Source organism: Pseudonaja textilis, chromosome 3 (assembly GCF_049901715.1).
Source record: "Pseudonaja textilis isolate UNSWEBS1 chromosome 3, rPseTex1.2, whole genome shotgun sequence".
Taxonomy (NCBI): domain Eukaryota; kingdom Metazoa; phylum Chordata; class Lepidosauria; order Squamata; family Elapidae; genus Pseudonaja; species Pseudonaja textilis.
The window spans coordinates 69,824,417-69,844,222 of NC_141992.1; the positions used below are offsets into that span (position 1 = coordinate 69,824,417).

Here is a 19,806-nt window from a genome sequence, read left to right on the forward strand (position 1 = left end):
TACTTTCTCACCATCAGAATATAACGGCATTTTACATGTAGTGTCATCTGTGCAGTTTGGAGTAGTAGGTAAAGGCACCAATTTCCTACCACTACCTGCCTTAGCCACAAAGGTAGATGAGTGAATCTTCCCTATAATCAATACAAATCGAGCAAAAACAATCCTACAATCAGTTCAGTATGCTGTGCTGACTCTTATCCTACTGATTTGAACCAAGAATATAAAGGCAATTTTATAATCTGATGTGATGTGCCCCAGTTTATTAAATATCTAGAAAATACTTTTTGTCTAATTAATGTACAGAACTTTTGACATGAGATGTGATGATGACTTCAGCTAAGCAGGATAATGAAGGAGTGATAAAAGCAAAGAAACAAGTGTCTTATCACTTTGAATCAGATCTAATCTACAATTTTCAAAAAAAAAAATTCACTTCATTAAAATGTCACCACATCTTTGAAAGGACTAGTTTTTATAATATTTCGCAGACATTAATTATAGGAACTACGAACTGTGAAATAGAGGTTTTCTTGTACTGGGTTCATTTTGTTTCTAAGTTTTATAGTTTCCTGCATTACATTTTATTTTTCTTTAGAAATATAAGAGCTACTAGTTCTATTTCTAGTTCTATTTAGTAATTAAATGTGGACTCCTATCATTTTGCATATTTAAATACTCTTTGGGCACCTTGTATGAATTTAAACAAAATACAAAATATAAAATGTAACTTTTGAAGTTGATGCAATTAAAATTAAAATAATTATTAAGGTCAATCAAAACTTGGCAAGAGATATGTATGTGACGTTGCTATTCTCCTGAATACTGAGAGTAAATAGTCAAGAATACCTCCCTGAAGAGAGCATGGCATAATAAAAGACTAATACAGGTGAACGTTTTCTCCTGCTTACCTTTGGCAGTTAAAACATCTTGCAAAATGGCTGCTGCATTTTACATGGCATACACTTTTGAAACGGTTTTTATAGCAATTGAAAATTTCATAGCAACAGTCAAATCAAGCTGTTAGTAAATCTTGAGTAAACGTAACCTAGGATTTGGCTCAGGAAAGTTTTCAGGAGTCCACTAATGATAATACTCAATAACCTACATCAGGGGTGTCAAACTCACATTGTTACAGCGTTGTCACATTACATATTGCGACTTCATGGGCGTGGCCAGCGCAGATGCATGCGGCCTGTGGGTTGCGAGCTTTAGAGCTCTGACCTACATTATGCAAAGGACCAAAGCCTCCAAAGACCTACCCTCATTAAACAACCAAGGAAGATATCATACTTAATGATATCAGAAGCTGCTAAGAGGAGGACCAGATAGTAGTATCCCCCTATTTAATTTCTAATGCAGGTCACTCACAAAGGTGACCATTGAGGTTTCTGTATCATATTATGAAACATTGATTGGAACTGATCTAAATAATCAGTTTATTTAAAAAATGCGATTGGAACCTAAGAACCACCACTTTCCTGATAAATATAGCTATGAATGAACTATTTGAAAGTGGTCTACAATTCCAGAAATCTTCTGAGTCAAGGAAGATCTGCTTTAGTAAAATTCTTACAATTTCTTCCTCTCCTGATCAAGGGAGGCTTATCTTCCTTAAACACAGAGCCAGTCAACTTGGCCAATTTAAAACAATCAGGCACAAACAGCTGGTGGTCATGCTTTCACCAGTTACCTGCTCCACATCCTTGAGATTAGAAATTGAATAACATCCTTATGAACAGGACAAGTAGTTTATCCCTGTACGATGCCACCCTTTGACTGAAATAGTATCCATCATCAGGTGAATCTGATCAATTTTGCAAAGAGCAATGTGAGCCTCCAACTGAACTGCTCCAACTGTTGAAGGAGATGCAACACAGTACAAAAACAGCATTGCTGGGGGAAGAAACCATCTTTGCTTCAAAGATGGACGCTGTTCTAATTCTTCCTGAAAATACTAACACTTCTGGGCTAAGGGTCTCCCTATGCAGTTCATTTCTCTCAGCCCCGCTAGTAAGCCAAGCTGATTTAACACTGCGGGAGGGAACAAAACACTTTGAGTCATCTCTGTGTTGCAGTTTATTATTTATTTATTTATATTTTTTTTATTTATTTGATTTGTCAATCGCTTGCAAGATAATAGGTATAAGTATAAACATAAGTAAAAATACAGGAAATAGATATGAATAAATGGGGGCAATAGGACAGGGATAGACAGGCACGGTGGTACACTTATGCATGCCCCTTAAGTTTGTCCAAGACTTCGTCATTCTATTCTTCCTATTCAGCCCTGAGGTGCAGGAAAGGTTATCTTTTAATGTAGGTACTTAAAATGAGTGTTTTGTTGTTATTTTAGGGACCTCACTGACCAATCCATCTACATTGCTGCAACTAGTGTCTGGTTGGTATTGAGAGTCTCTAAACTGTTAGTTCTTGCTGTGGTTTTCTCACAAACTGTTCATTTCAGCTGATAGATCTTTTTTTATATACCAAATAACAAAATTAGATGAGCAGCCTGTAGAATTACTGTGTATCCTTGTAAAATGTGAAAAATAAAATTCAAAGCATTGTATTGTTAAACAAGACAACCTCAATTTGCAGTAAAGAGCATCTTACAATACTTGTTTTCTCTCTTCAGTGCTGAAATTGATATAAAATAACTAGATCTTACACAAAAAGAACATTTCCACAAGTATGATTAACAAAAGAACCTGTGCAAAAGGCACCAGGTTTTTAGACGCTATAATATTGTTACTGGCTCACCAGGACTTTTTAATTTCCTCCTCCCCTTTTCTGTCTCCAATACTTCCTTCCTTATTTAAGGAATTACAGGTAGGAACTACAGGTGGCCCTCGACTTACGATCAGAATTGAGTGCAAAATTTATGTTGCTACGCGAAAAATGTGTTAAGTGAGTTTTGCCCCATTTTCTGTCTTGCCTCATTTGTTAAGTGAACTACTGTATTTGTTAAATGAGTAACACAGTAGTTAAGTGAATTTTTCATTGACTTTGCTTGTCGGAAGGTTATAAAAGGTGATCGCATGATTCCAGGACACTGCAACCATCATAAATATGAACCAGTTGTCAAACATCTGAATGTAAATCACGTGACCATGGGGATTCTACAATGGTCATAAGTGTGAAAAATGGTCATAAATCACTTTTTTCACTCAATGAACTGTTGTAAATCAAGGACAATCTGTATCTGTCTTCTTCCAGCACTCTGAAGCACCTTTGACACTTTCATTCTGAAATGCTGCACCCCTTATAAATGTTGTCAATATTATTAGCTTTTCAGAAACCATTGTTGCTATATCGGATATTTTTAACAGCATTCTTTAGCCCACTGCCACCCCAAATTGTTCTCTGCAGCACAAACATTCTACAACATAAGATGAGAACCCCTGGCTCCATCCATTGGGCTTGTTTTGCCTACTTTGTCTTCTTCCAGGTGTCTGATTGTCTTCTTTTTTTGTTCTTAGTTGGATGCTGACAAAGATGAGGAAGAAGTGTTCCGTAACATAAGCTTGGCTGTTGACAATAAGCTGTTTCCCACTCAAGAACCAGGGCCAAGTGAGTATTAAATCTTAAATATGACAGTGAAAAAATGCATGTAGTCCTTGTTTAGTGACTGCCTTGTCTAGCAACTATTCACAGTTATGATGGTGGTGAAAAAGTAACTCTACAACAATGCTTGCATTTACAACCTTTGCAGATCTGTAAACAAAGGAAAGCTGAAGTAAGATAATAAGCAACCACTTTGCTTAACCACTGAGTTGCCAGCCCCAGTTGTGGCTGCTAAACGAGGACTGTCTGTAATATAGGCTTGGAGCATGTATTGTTTTGTATTTATTTCATATACCGAACATCGATATGTGGTGTTTCAGGATATTTCACATGGTTTAAAATGTTTAAATGAGAGTTAATGAACTGTATGAAGAGTGCAATTTATAAAGTATGTAGTGATAATGTGTAATAATGTTTATTTATTTACTGAGAAAGTTTATATCACTATCCAACTCACCGATGGTAATTTCATCTAGCTAAAAGAAATACGTCCCCCAATACAAAATCCAATAAACCCACAAAGCAGAGGTGGTATTCAGCAGGTTCTGATCAGTTCTGGAAAACTAGTAGCAGAAATTTTGAGTAGTTCGGAGAACTGGCAAATACCACCTCTGACTGGAGATTTTTACAGTATCCTTCCCCTGCCACGCCCACCAAGCCACACCGACAGAACTGGTAGTAAAAAAATTTGAATCCCACCACTGCCACACACCGTTAGTGACAGTGATCAAACAAACAACTTGATGGGATCAGTGTCACCCTGGGGTTTGCCAGGCTCTCTGGCAAAACCTTTTCTTCAGGGCTTTTTAAAAGAGTATCAGAATGGGAGCCAGTCGTCTCTTCATGAGGATGATGTTCCACAGGAGGAGCCATCATGGAGAAGACTCTTCTAGTTGGTCCCACTAGATGGATCTTCTTAAGAGAAGAGACATACCTTGTCTCCTTGCTCTGGTGGGTCTGATAGATGTAACTAGGAAAAGATGAACCAAAGCTATGTTATGCAATAGTATTATGCAATAATTCCACATATCAGTGATCATCGCAGATACGATCCATAAGGGTGGTGATAATAGTGTAAATTGTTTCTCTGTTGAGGATGTGCAGGTAACCCTTGTTCTGTCATCCTGGGGCATCCCTTCAAACTTCTTTTCTCCCTTTCGAGTAACAATTTTAATGCGTAGAATGTGGTATACATTTTCATCCATTTACTAATATTGCCTGAGCATAAATAAATAACTACAGAGAAATGCTTATTTGGGTTTTTAAAAATATTTCTGATTGTTACCTTTTTAAATGTTGTATTCTGCACCGGAATTATTTTAAGATGTGTGTGTCTGTGTCTGTGTGTATAAAAAAAATAAGCAATGCATTGGTATATTAGGGTGAGTTTAAATTTAACAACTGTTTGAAAAGATGTGGAGACCAAGTTCTGTTTCTAAGTAAGCTTGGAATCTTTCAGCCCCTAGTTATTCCATGAATATCTTTTGAGGGTCCCTCCATCTCTTTCCATCTAAACAGGCTGAGAGAGAAGAGGCATTAATGTTGTCTCCAAGGGACAGAAGTGACATATGGTCCCTGAAAAACCACACTTGCCCAATTCTCAGTGTTCATTTAAAAAAACAAAAAACATGACATGCGTCTCTATGAACCAAAGGGTATAATCATTTTGTCAGTCTGCTCATTTTGTAAGAATGTTTTGTTCTATTTTGTTCCTGCTTTTCAATGTTTTTAGCCAATGAATGAGCAGTTGTAGCGATGACTGACAAATTGGAGAAGAAAGGCCTTTTAGTAAGTCTTTGCTAATGGGAAGTATGATTGTTCTTGCCTTAAAAAAAAGTACAAAAACTCAGAATTTAAATATATGTATGATTGGGCAGCCAGATGTCCACCCCAAAGCAAAAGAAATGAGCAATTACAGGAACCTGAAATATTCAAGTCTCTAATTCAAGACTTTTTTAAAAAAAGAAGAAGAAGGATTATAAGTAGTTACTCTGTCAGTACATGCCAATAAAATCCATTATGGTTGCAAATATTAGAATATGTTCTGCAAGAATATAACCACTTTAGCAACACCATCAATCCTGAGTGAATCTTTGTTTACATTTACATTAATTTAAAGCTGGGATTTATTGGAAAGATTTCCAGTGTTTAAATGAATACTCAAATGTGTGCCAACATTAAGCAATTCTCTTGCTTGCCTTATTTCCCATTCTTGATGTCATTACATCAATTAAGCCATTGTTATTGACTTAGGTCATTTGCATGAGGTTGCTATTAATTGTGCAATGACTCAATTTGCTGCAAAAGATGTAATTTGCATCATTTTTGAAATTACAACATTGCATATATTAAATAACTGTAAATGACATAATTTGTGATTTGGCCAACATTCAGGAACAACAAACATTCTTCCCTTAAAAGATTTTACTGTGTGTTTTCTAGAGATGAGAGGTTGAAAGCAAAATTAAATGATTTTGTTCCATTTCATTCCAGCTTCCTGGAAAAAGTAAAGTACATTATTTAGATTAATATCCTGTCTTTCTTTCCATAATAATTGTGGTTAAGCATTTCTTAAATCTCCTTTTGGCTGCCCAAAAATATTTTTCTATAATCTCATTGATAAGGTTTTTTTTAATCCAATTCCTTGATTGATAGCAATTAGCACTTTGGAATTACAGAAATTCCTTTAGGTTTCAATCTTTTAGATCCCAGATTTATCCTCTGAAAAAGAAGAAACATGCACCATATATTACTTTTTCAAAGTTAGAGCTACTTTTCTTGATAGACTGCCAGGTTATCCAATCATCTCCCTCTAGATATTTGGTTTTCCTTATAACAATAATAATAGCACTTACAATAATAATAGCACTTAGACTTATATATCGCTTCATAATATTTTACAGCCCACTCTAAGTGGTTTACAGAGTCAGCATATTGACCCCAATAATCTGAGTCCTCATTTTATCGATCTCAGAAGGTAGGATGAAAGGCTGAGTCAGTCTTGAGCTGGTTGGAATAGAACTGCTGACAGTCAGCAGAATTAGCCGGCAATACTGCATTCTAACCTCTGTGTCACCCTAGCTGTTATGAAGGTAGTCCTTGAATTATGATCTCAACTGAGTCCAGAATTATGTTTGTAAATCATGGCAGTCATTAAATGAGGCACCCATGTAATCCCCTTGCTTAACAACCACAATCCCTGCTCTCTCTATTGTGATCGTTAAGTGACTGCATGGGTGATTAAATGGAGCATACATATAGCCTGCCTTGGGCCTCACAGGGCTTTTGCTCTGCTTCCCACCCCGCTAGGTCACATGCTCTTGCCCCTCCCTATTACACCTCGGTCCCCTTACCTTTTCTGAAGGTTACTTCAGAAAAGCAGCCCATTTTGGATCACATGTGCAACCAGATGTGGAAGGTGCAGGAAGAAGCACATAATGGTGCAATAAAAAGTAAAATCATGCAAAAGTTGTATTAAAAATGCCAAGTAAGTCCATTTCTTCCCATTTCCCATTGCAAAAGGCAATGTACCCAGACTCCATTGCTACCTCAGCAGGATACACAACAGGTGAAAGGAGGAGCCCTTGTTCACTAAAAGAGCTTCTGCTTTGTCTGTGAAAGAAGTAGTCCTTAACTTCTTCAGACAGAGTTAGGAGTGCCTCAAACTGAGCTGATGTTATTCAGCACACTGAGTTAGATGGACAAGGATCTGTTTCAGTATAAAGACAGAGTCCTCTGTTCCCATTCTACAGCATAGGACCCTTTTCTGGATACCTTAAATGACATCATAAAGTTTGTGGAAAAGGTGGTGTTGCCGGAAAACAAAATAATTATACATAGTTGAGAAAAATGCATATGAGATGTTACAGAAGCAAACATTGCATGCACAAATTACAATCCCATACTCTACTGTGCTCTCGCAAGTCCACCTGTAAAAGTCTCCAAAATTCCTGCGCACTGTCCATGAGTAGGAAGAATGTCAGTATTTTAACCAAACATTCTCAATTATCAGCTAAAGAGTGACGGTAGTGTTTTTGTAGTCTTTTCAATCAGAACCAAACTCCTATTTTCAGACAAACGTAATATTCACACATACGTCTATCTATACTTGTAAGCCTTTCATCCTGTATTCTCACAGGACAAAGAAATGCTGGATTCAATGGGATTTATTTCTGACAGACGAGAATAAGACTGGATTATTAAAGTCTCTTCAACATTCCAGTAATGGTTTAAAAAAGAAGCAAGAACAGAGGCAATTTTCAGCCTTTGTGGACAGCAATATATTTGTATGCATGGTTGCTTCCTACCTGTTGCTAAGAGCAACAACTTGCCTTTAAATTCTGTACTTCAGAGTCTTGAGGCTTTTTTTATAGAAGAAATAATGGAAAGCAAAAGCAATATTCAAGGCTGCCTTTAACCAATTGTTTACATTAAAAGAAATGATTTACTCTCCTTTTAAGTGACTCTTCTCAGCATGATGTGCTTACAAATAACACAAAACTTTTCAATCTGTTTCTGTGGGTCTTAATTCATAAAATTGATATATGAAGAAACAGCCTTTTCTCAGAGATTACTTCACAATGACAAATAAGGGATAATTGAAGGCTTTCTTTAAATATTATCACCAGACCCAAAGTACACCAGACTTCACAAGCCTCTAGTCTGCTTTTAGGTTTATAGTAACAAAACCTTTAGCAACTATAGCAAAAGCAACAGGATGATACCAAGGGAATATTGCTGGGCATGAAAAAGATTTAGAAATAAAAATATTAGAAATTCAGAATTTATTGATCCTGTCATTCATAGAAGCATTGGCATTGTGGTGACAGGAGGAATCTCTAGAGAACTAGAAGAAAAGATTGTGTGAAATCTCCACTCAACTATGCTTCTCATTTCCATCTCTGTCTTTGAAGAGAAGTAGAAACAGAAATGGTAGCAATGGCATCATCACCCAGATAATGCGACCAGTGTGATTCTTAGCCATCATTTTTGAAACACAGCTTCAAATGGACACTAGTTGAAGTTGATGTGTATTGGTCCTCTAGTATTCTGAAGAAAGTCGGCCTAAGAAAAATGATATCTTTAAATCCTGGATATTGCCTTCTGATCAAGTTATCTAAAGTTCCCAGGATAATGTAATAGCATCTTAAAGGACTGGATCTATGTTAGAAGAATGAAAGCAAGAGAGTTGGGCTGAATGAGTAAAATCCAGGCTACCTTTAACACATGTAATTAAGGACATAAGCCTTCCGTAAAATGACAATTCAGTACTATGCAAAGCTTAGACAGGAGGTTTCTCTACCATGATTTGTGATATCTCACTAAGCAGTTCATGAATACTCAATTGTTACTTCGGCAATCATTGGTTTTGCTGTCATCTCCACTCCTTTGGAAAATTAGACGCAATTAAGTAGCCCCAACCCTTTTTAGCTAGTGCATACTTTTGTACCCTGGTCTGTTCAGGTTGGAATCTTTCAATTTTTAATTTTAGATAGAATACCAGTCAGCAAAAATATAGTCATAATTCATTTCCCTAGTTATAAACTTCTGTCACTGATTAGATCCTAGGTGGTTTATACCAAATTAAACTACACAAAATAGCACATGACCCAATAAAACTCCCACATCCAATTCAGAGATGTGACATTTCATCAGTTCAATGCAACAATCTTACTATCTTATTTTTTTTTCACTTGTCTTTGACACAATCACTTCTCTTTGTTATTATCAGATTCAAAGAAAATTCTTATTGGAATTATTTAATACATTTATTTTTGGGGTCAAGCAAAAGTTGATATTTCTGAACAAGTTTTGCAGCAAGGGCAAGATACAGCAAGATTAATTGTAAGGAGGTGTATAATGTTTGGCTGTGGTGCAGAGTTTTTCTTACCTTCCCAGTCCACCTGGTAGGACATTACATGCAAGAAGCTTTTAACTTTTACATGGGCACACAAATGACACTGGTCAACTCTAATTTCTAGAAAGTAGCTGCCAAAGGATTATATCTAGTCACATTCACCATATTATCAGAAGAAAATGTATGAGATTTTTCTCAGCTACAAACTCTATAATATTTTTAAAATTAAAGAAAAAATTAGAACAGGGAAACCAGACAGTTAGTAAAAAAGATACCTATGAACACATTCCTGCCCAGATGTTCCACTGAGGCTCACCGGACTAAACTCATAAAGAATAGCAGTCTGCAAAGCTATGGATATGCCTGTTAAAGGCTGGTAAAACCTTAAACATAGGAATATTAACTTGAGAAAGAATGTATGTAGACCTGATCCTCAACAAAGTTTTGTGCTGCTTGGGATTTCAAAGAGCAAACTTAATGACAGAGATAGGGAGACTCCAGTTAATAGACCAGATGTAACCCACAAGTTATAAACTTCTGATCAAAAAAGGCTGAATGGAACCTCTACCTCTTTCTCTGACATGGTCTCAAAGAGTCCTTTTTCTGAAATTTTCTGAAATTCTGAAACAAATATCTATTTATATTGGCCTATTCTTGGATTGCAAACATTCTGCAGTACAGAGAACCAACTCCAAGCATGCTGCAACCACAAGAATGACACAAGAATGACACATAGCAGTAGGTTAGAAGAAGCTCTCTGCTGGTGATGGTTTCTCAAATAGGAGAACAACAGAAGGATGGAAATAAATGATACAAATGATTCACCATAACATTAGAGGGGTTCTTTTTCAAGTGGTTTGCTTCCATACCTGCTCTTTTTTTTTTTTTTTTAGGAATTAACAATTTCAGTAAATTGTTGAAAAGAAAGTAATCAGTCTGAAAAAGATGCCCAGCATGGAAAGCAATGCTCACCATTGAAAATGGCTGAGATTTCTTCTCTTAGCCCTTGAGTTATGAATGCATCAGCTGGTACAGACTATTTTTGTAGAGTAAAATTCTCAGAGAGACCTTTGTGTCTTTAGCAACACAATCAGTACCCTACTGAAGTCAATGGAGAGGGTAAAACAACAAAATGTTCCAATGCTGTGTTTTCTAATCTTTCACTTGAACATTTTGGAGATCAATCATCAGGGATTGGAAATTATGGCTGCGTGAAGCCTGAGATGACTTCAGAAGGACCCAATTATTTTAACTTTTATAGAAAATTAAATGGCCAGCTTTTTGAGATGTCCAGATTGTGGCAAGAGCCACCCAAAGTCACTCCACAGTGAGAAGGGCCACATACAAATTGAACAAATGAGAAAGTCTGAGCCAAAGTGAAAAATGATTTCTCCCTTTTTAATAAAGGTAGAATCATGTAAGAGTCTGGTTATGAAATGAATATTGCAATCCTATGTATATTTATGAAAAAGCCACTCTGCCAAATGAACACACTCTTAGTTTAGTATAGATGAGAAACGTAGCTTTATTTCAAATATAATATGAAGGAGAAACCTAGTCCTAAAAGAGAATTTTTGCCAATACACAGTAAATATGTGGCTGGGGAGAGGGGTCACATGCAACATACACACTAAAGTTATAGCTTTTCCTGATTATTCAAATTCAGATATTTGTCTGGTAGCTTTCAACAATATAACCACTGGTCAAGTGGAGTACCAGATGAAGTATGCTGAAAGCATTTGGCTATGTAGAATTAGAAGGCACAAAGTCATGTTATGGAATTCAGTTTTAAATTCCAGTACTTGAAATTAAATAACACTTTTTTCTCTAGTGGAACAATTAAGACATAGGCTAGGCTAGGGAATAATCTAGTATAGTGATGGTGAACCTTTTTGTTGTGAGGTGCCGAAAGCGTGTGCACAATAGCGCACGTGTGTATGCCGACACCCACAATGCATGCGCTCCACCCCCTTGCCCATGTGCACGCAACACCACCCCCACCCCCTTACCTGCACTGCACACATGTGCACCTCCCAACTGATTTTCAGCCTGTTTGAGGCTGTTTTCGCCCTCCCAGAGGCTTGAGGTAAGCCTCTGCAGCCTCGGGAGGCTGAAAAACGGGCCCGAAAATGACCTCCCCCTGGCTCCAGAGGCCCTCCGAAGGGTGAAAATGGGCACTTCTGGGATTTCAAGAAGGCCCATTTTTTGGCCTTCCGAGGCTACAGAGGGTTCCCTTGAGCCTCCAGGTGGGCAAAAATGGCCTCAAATGGGCCAAAAATCAGCTAGGAGGCGCACACATGCTTAGTGCAGGTAAGTTTGGCTGGAGCTTTCATGCCTGCACAAATGGCTCTGTGTGCCACCTGTGGCCATCACGGATCTAGTAGTTGTTTTTATGGGTTAAATCTTTTTAATCTTCTTTTCCAACACTAACTGTGCAAGGCATAATGTTATATGAACATTAGGTATCTTTTAGAAAAAGCTCCTTTGACTTCAAGATCACAATAAATCCTAACCATTCTTCCTTGCTTTCTTCCTTTGTTAGATTATTAGAATTTTGTCAAAAATCTAGGAGTAAACAGGGTTCAGAATTAATTTATTAATTTAAGCTGTTTTATTGGAAGCTCTTTGTTTTCTAATAGCAAGAACTTCTAGTCATATATTGGAATTTCTGTAGGGTCAAATTTCTGTCAGTATTACAAATGTTCCAGCATAGTTTGTAATATCCTTTAATACATAAATGGATAATTGTTGGTCCAGGAGTTTCATCGGGCACGCTAAGCTGACTTATCTCATCTGCTGAGCATCAAATGAAACATTTACTCAGCACTATCTCTCCATTTCTGCCCCTGGTCCCCCTTCTTCCAGGGAGCTGGAAGTTGGCCAAAGGTCCTCTCATTGACCTTCTGTAGCAACACTAAGTGGATCAGTTCTTCTCTTTTTCTTCCTTTAGAAGGAAAAAAGCAGGACATGGGTGATGCTGGTAGAAGCTGATCCTGTTTGCACGTCTGCCAGAGTCCCCAACAAAATCTCTCAGTGCTTCAAACTTCTCTTCTAATATACTAATTGTGAAATAACAATGGGAGTTGAAGTCCACAAGTCTTAAAGTTGCCAAGTTTGGAGACTTTAGATCTAGAGTATTTCATTCATGATTGGAGAAAACATGCATCAGATGGACCTCTCAGTGCAAGCATGCAGTGTTTTTTTTTCTATACATGACAATACAAGCAACCCCAAAGCTGCTTTGGGTGGAATGAGCAGCACATACAATGAATGAATGAATGAATGAATGAATGAATGAATGAATGAATGAATGAATGAATGATCAGAATATTATATGTATTGAACAATTTCTATTAATATTACCCCATTCTCAGGGTAAGTGGGGGAACAGAATTCAATCTGTAAATCAAATTCATTTCCCTATCTCAGCTTTAATATCAATTAAGTTAAAAAAAATCTAAGCCTATAGAAAAGAGCTGTATTGCAATGTAATTAAATTCCTCATCATGTAACTATGATATCCAACAAATCAGATTTCTAGGACTCAGTGGCAGCAATTTGTTCCTTCTGTATGAATTCTAATAGTCATATATTTATTTTATCCCCACACACTATTTCTCTGTATTCAAAGATGAGACACTGAAATGTTCAGGCCCTTGGCAAAAAGAAAGAAAAAAATTAAACAAAAACGTGAATTCAAACTCAATGTGCAAAAATGGAGAATTTTTTTCTGGTACTTCTGAAAAAATTACTCCAATTCTTTAACATAAAACATAGACTCCTGCAGCTCACAGCTGTTGCAATTTCTCCTCTTAAATCTGAAGACTTCAAGGCAGTATAATAACAATCCCATTTTATTATCACCATGCTAAAACAGTGAACATTTGAAAACTAAAAATTACAATAAGTCTGTTATACAATATTTTGGTATGATTGCTGTTTCGATTCTTTCCAATATCATATTAGTGAGAGTTTTTTGCATTACTTGATTCTTGTTTTTTACACATGAAAGAAAAGTTGATATATAAAAAAAAGGCACTCACATTTTGCTCAGTAAGATTTACTTACTATAAGCATGTTTAATACTCCAGTATTAAGAGCAAAATTCTGATTATGTTTGATGGAGGGATTATGTGCCATCAAGTCAGTATTAATTCTTAGTGACCACATAAATGGGTTTTCTTCATCATGATCTGGCCCTTAATGGGTCCTTCAAGTCTTCCTGTTGTATACTCATTGTCACTCACAGTAACTGATTCCATTCCCTTGTTGCTGGTCATTCCCTTCTTGTTCCCTTCGTCCTTTTCAGCCTTAATGCCTTCTCTATATAGCTAGATCTTGAACAACGTAGGTCTTTATTCAAAGTTAATTCTATGAGTTCAATGAGAATTACTTTTAGATGTTTTTATTTTAGATTTTAGTAACGGTTTACATAATTATGTCAGGAAATTGCCATGAGGAATCAAAACAAAACCATTGCTTACTTTAAAAGGGAATCTTCTCTTGTTTGGGAGTAAAAATATCAACTTAGACCTTTCCCATTAATTATGAGATTGTATCATCATGAAACCTGCCTATTCTACTTGAGAAATCCCCTTTCTTATTTTTAGGTCCATGTGAAGTTGACCTTAGTCTCATCGTGGACCCAGGAGAGATTCCTGATCATGAATTTAACTTTGAAGATCAGGTAATGGTGAAAAAAAATCCTTGTATTTGCATTTATAAATGCCTTGGTTACTGCATAAGTGAGGGAATTGATTAGCGGGATAGAGTTTATTATGAGAGTTTCTGTTCCTTTCTGAATGCCATAATAAGACAGCTTTTCTAAAATCCAATATAACAAATGTGTGTTCAAAGAAAGTCTGTCACATTTTAAAATCCTCCTTGTTATCCCATCTCTTTTCTTATTCTGAGCATGCCTTTCAGTGCTTCCTTTTTGTGTTTTTTATGCTCTTTTCTGTTGCAGGCTTCTATACATTCTAGAAAGAAATACATACATGTTTCAGTACCCAGAAGAAGAAGAAAAATCAATCTGATTGTGAATTTTCAAAATAAAAGTTCACACTTAATGCAGTCAAAAAATGATCAGTAAAGCCTTGCATATGATCTCCTTAAGATTTGAAGGTGATTTCCTACCCAAGTACATACCAGATCTATTCTTACTTAGCCCTTTGAAGATCAAACACACAGCTAGAAGGCAATCTGAAAGGACAGCTACAAAGATAGTTTGAAATCAATCTTATTTCACCAAGTCAACACAAATGTATTTTTGTTCCATTCTCATCTTTGTCAAATGGGTTTGAATGAATGTAAAACCCTGTAATTTTTGTTTTATTTAGTTGAAAGAAAATGTAGAACACACTGCACACTGTAGATTTCTCATTAGTATAGAAAAATAAGAGCAAATCCCACCTCTTCCTAGCACTGATGGTATTTGGTAATGAAACGTCTGCAAGAAAACAAACCACTAAGCTCAGGGAGCACCAACAGATTCCTCTTTAAAACTTTGTTCAGTGATGAGGAGGAATATTAGCGGATTATACCTGAATATAGCAAAAAAGTTGAAGAGTAACTATGACTCTCCAAAGTATTAACCAGTGAGCAGAAAGATTAAATAAAATATTGTAGCCTTATCTAGGAAAAAAGATAGTAGGCTGAAAGCAGTCGGAAGCTTAATTCAAGGGACAAGAAAGAGTTTATGTGAAGCTGAAACATACAACTAAAGCTTAGACTATAATTTTGTCCCCAAACATTGCACCAATAAGAGAGTGAGAATGTAAGGTTATTATAGCTGTGTCCTAGCTCAGTGTTTCCCAGTCTTGAGAAATTTAAGATATATGGACTTCAATTCCCAGAATTCCCCAGCCATCCATGCTGACTGAGGAATTCTGGCAGTCAAAGTCCACTTATTTTCATGCCCTAGCTTCACGAAAAAAGGAACTAGATTAATGTGACTTTTTAATAATTAAGGACTAATTAATTTTGTTGTTATTCTGGAACTTTGTGATAATTGGACCTATTAGGGCAAAATACATTTAACAAAACTCATTTAACAAAACTCTCTTACTGTAGCAACATAAATTTTGGGCTCAATTGCAGTCATAAGTCGAGGATTTCCTATATATCAGTGGCAAGACTGGAAATATATTGGGGCACATCTTTTGAAACGGGGGTATGTTTCAGTCTTACTATCTGATAACAAGGGTGAGCAACCTAGTTCAAGAAGATCTGTTGTGTTAAATAAGTAGGGTGACAAGAAAGATTTGGTCATTTCTTGCAACTTCATAATTGGGAGAAAACTAAGACTGTTCCAGCTTTACTCAGTCACCTGTTGCTACTCCATTTATCTTGTCTCCTTCAGTTGTTTAACCCATAGGGAATGCAGCCCTCAACTGAAAAAAAAACTTGCTAATTTTAAGGAATTCAGAGCACATGGAATGTCTGATAGGACACATGCAGTTGCTTTCTATTTAATGTGTTTTAGGTTTACTGTATGCAGTTGCATCATTTTACTGTAAGTAAAAATGACCATTTTTAGAGTCAAGGACTGCAAACATATTAACACTCATTGTACTGTAAAGAAAAAAATATCTCTTACCTCTTACACGAAAGAGATTCACTGCAAATATATAATGTTATCTATTGACAATGTTTTTTAGACATAGTGAAGATTAACTTTTACCCAAAGAAGGTAATCTCCCCATCCAAAGCATACATTCTGTGATCTGTTAAAACAGCTTTAAAATAAAAGCAAGCCATTGTAATAGTCCGCCTTAGGATGCAGCTCAGAATTATAAATTACACCGCATTAACTAGGAGCTCTTTTGTTTTGTTTTAAAAATGGCTACCCAAAAGCTGAGCAGTCGATGACCTAAATGAGAATATGGAACTCTGAAATGTTAAACTTCTTTTCTGGTAATCTAACTAAATCTTTCTTCTTTCTCAATTCATCCTCCATTCAGGAGATAAAAGTATGGATTCCTATTTCTGCATAGATTAAAAGAAGTCTTCAAATGGAAGAGTTTATTTTCATCATTAAAAAAAAAAAACAGGGTTAAGAATATTTCCTTTTTTGTCCTAGCTGAGTTCTTCTACAGCTTCAGAATAAGGATGGGCATTTTGTCATAAGTAGCTTCTAGATATTACAGAAATTGTTTGTTTTTGGATTTTTTTTTAAAAAAAACAGACAAATCCCTTTTCATTCATCAAAGACCTTACAATAGTATGCTCCTCTCTTCTTATGAGCTTAAAAGAGAGTGCTTACCTATTGATCTTTTATAGGAGCAAAATTGGTATATTGCTGTCAGCATGGCAACATGGTGGTGAATATAGTTTTCAGTGTTTTTGATGGTGGTATTTTTGTTCTTGGTATAGTAAATTGTTGAGTTTTGATCCGTTTTGTCAGTTACAAGTCATTTAGATGAACCAGAAAATACTCAGCCTTGATATTGGACTGTCATCTTTTTACACAGCTGCAACTTATAAAGTGAAAAAGAATGGAATCTCACTGTCTTTTTAACATAGACGTCCAAAATGTGTTTTTTCAAGAGGCAAATGGACTTCCTTGTTTTTCTCTGAAGATATTTCGCAAACAGCTTTTTTAACTCTGACTGGATAGTGGGGAATTGAAGGATTTATATTCCTTGCAAACAGCTAGTCATTTGCATTCTTTTAGAGAGTCATTGAGGCTACTTGGAGGTTTATCTGTGTCATCAGGGTCACCTGAGTAGTGCAAATGGAGCTTTCTTGGAACTGTTGAAAGGAATGTGTTGTAGATTGGAGGTGTATGATGTCGTATCCCTCCTCCTCTGTTGAGAGAGGGCTGTTCAGTTTTTACATAGATGGCCTTTTTGACCCCTCTTTCAAACCAGCAGTTCTCTCTGTCCAAAATGTGGCTTCAAAAGAGTGGCTTTTGTCTTTTAAATGCAGATAGACTGCTGAGTTTTGTCCTGATGTCCTATGTTGTGCCATGAAGTGGTTGTTTTGTTTCAGGGGTGGGATTCAAATTTTTTAACAACCGGTTCTATGGGTGTGGCTTAGTTGGTGGGTGTGGCTTGGTGGTCATGTGACTGGGTGGGTAGGCGTGACCAATTCAATGTCACTCACATCAAGGGGTGCTTCTCCTCACCTGGCCTCTCATGACAGTGGGAATGCTGCAACGGTCGTAAGTGTGAAAAATGGTCATAAGTCACTTTTTTCAGTGCCATTGTAACTTTGAATTGTCACTAAATAAACTGTTGTAAATACCAATCATTAATTAAAAATATGTGCAAGCCGGAGTTACAAATAAGTCAAGGTGCTAGAGCACCTTGAGGAATTAAAATAGTTAAAATTTAATGATAACAGCAGCTAACTCTTGCTCATAAAGTGAAACCCTTTAGCAGAGAGGTCATTTAAGCTCTCCAGAAAGAGCACACCCAGGAAAAGCAATCCATTTGCACCACTTAAAGATACCAGCTGGTCTCACTCACCTCACAAGATATCCTAAGGAAATCATCCAGATTTAAGGAAAGGTCACATGCCCCCCAGAAAGGCAGTAAAAAAAATCAGTGCCAAGCTTGCATCCTGCCTCTTGGAAGTACACCCCAAAAAGACAATGCCAGATATCACTAAAGCAGTAAAAGAAGACCCCGCTCCTCAGATAGAAAAAGAAACCATGAGGCAGAAAAAAATTCAAACAAAATACAAATAATTAAATCACAACAGTAGCTGTTGCTCGTTAAACCGATTACCAGAACAAATAGACACAGGAACTAGCCAGATTTCCCAACCCAGTTTCTTTTCAGGAACAGAGATTAATCTTTTTTCTTCCAAACAAAGCTGAATAGGGAAAATTATCCCATCAATAAACACAGGATTAAATGTCACCAAGGACAGAATTAAACTTCACCAAAAACCAGTTTTAGACCAAAACTCAGAAAGGGTATGTAAACCCACGTTTGAATGTCAATCTTTCTAGCTAGCCAAGAAGCCTTGATGAATGTCACTCATCTTGGTTCCTTGTCATTAAAAAGCTTATTTCGCAGCTCTGCTTTGTTATTCAATTATTCCTTCAAAGTGCTGATCATTGCATGCTGGCTGGAAGTATTTCGGAGGGAGTATTTCCTCCCAACAGCAGTGTAAAAAGCTTAAAACAACCCTTCCCCTTTAAGAAAGTATCAAGAAAGAAAAAAACCTCCTTGGGAGACAGTAAGTCTAGGCATACTGCCAAGAATGTAATAAGGGTGGAAAAAAACAAAAGGAGATTTCTTCTAACAACCAGTTCTCTGCACTGCTTAGAAAGCTGACAAGGGGTTCTATAGAACCGGTCAAAACCGATAGAATCCCACCCATGTTTTGTTTCCCAATGTACATGCACATGGCTCACTGCATTGTCCTGCCTATGCCATGTTGCTCAGTTTGTGTCTGGGTGTTTTATCCTTGGGGTGAACAAGCTTCTGCCTTAGTGTATTCTTGGGTTTGAAATGTGCATGTATCTTGTGTTGGCTGAAGATCCTCCTGAGCTATTAAAAGAAATTAAAATATCTTGAATTAACATATTAAAATATATTTTATATAGACTTTAGAGAGTAGAATTGCCTGATATAATTTTTTTAAATAGACTCATTTGGAAAGCTACCAAAATTGCTCAGAGATCCATAGATTTAGAGAACAAATTGGCACCTGCACTCAGATGCACTATTCTGTTAGTTGCTTTTCGTATGTTTGTTTCTTTGAACCAGCAAAAGATTTATATGCTGATTGACTGAAAGCACAATACTATGAAATTGGAAAATAACAAAATGGAAATAGCCACTGTAAATTGTAGCACAGCATTCTATGTGTGTTGAAGTCAGTCTCAGCATTGACCTCTGCAAAATTCAGCTAAGCCAAAAGAGAGGGGGGAAATGCTTTTTAAGGGCCAAAAAGGTCATCTTAAAAATATGCCTTTGATATCTGAAAATATGGGACTGTGGCAAAACCCTTATGCTTCACTGAATAATGTTTTTACTACCCATGCTGTCTTCAAATTGTAAATTGGCCCAAGCATTTCTCTGCTGAGAATATCAAAAAAAGAAAAAGATGTGCATCTAGATATCAGCAGGTCATGTGTATCTGGAAGGAAATAAAGTGCCTGTCAGAAAGATGGGGCCAAGAGGGTTAGTTTCCAGGCAACCATGTGCAACTAAGGAGTTGACAGCTGGCAAATATTTTGCAGAACTCTTTGATGGTTCTCTGATGCTGAAAGGATCCATTAAGCCTGCACTGTAATATTCAATAAGTGGTTCTTAACTTCGAGGGTAGTCCATTAATTTTGGTTGCTGACCATTTATCATATCCTGAGGCCTCTTGTAAGTTTTCCAAATTAAAACTGATTCAAGAATGTATACCTCTTGGAAGCTTGT

At 36.6% G+C, this 19,806-nt stretch overlaps 1 protein-coding gene across 1 annotated transcript in view; it reads left to right on the forward strand.

Moving 5' to 3' along the window:
• Nucleotides 1-19,806, forward strand: part of AK5 (adenylate kinase 5) — a 135,884-nt gene that overhangs the window by 73,469 nt on the left and 42,609 nt on the right. Inside the window, exons 7-8 of the mRNA XM_026700200.2 lie at nt 3,480-3,570; nt 14,032-14,108. Coding sequence (XP_026555985.2) covers nt 3,480-3,570; nt 14,032-14,108 — 168 coding nt within the window. The remainder of the gene's footprint in view (nt 1-3,479; nt 3,571-14,031; nt 14,109-19,806) is intronic.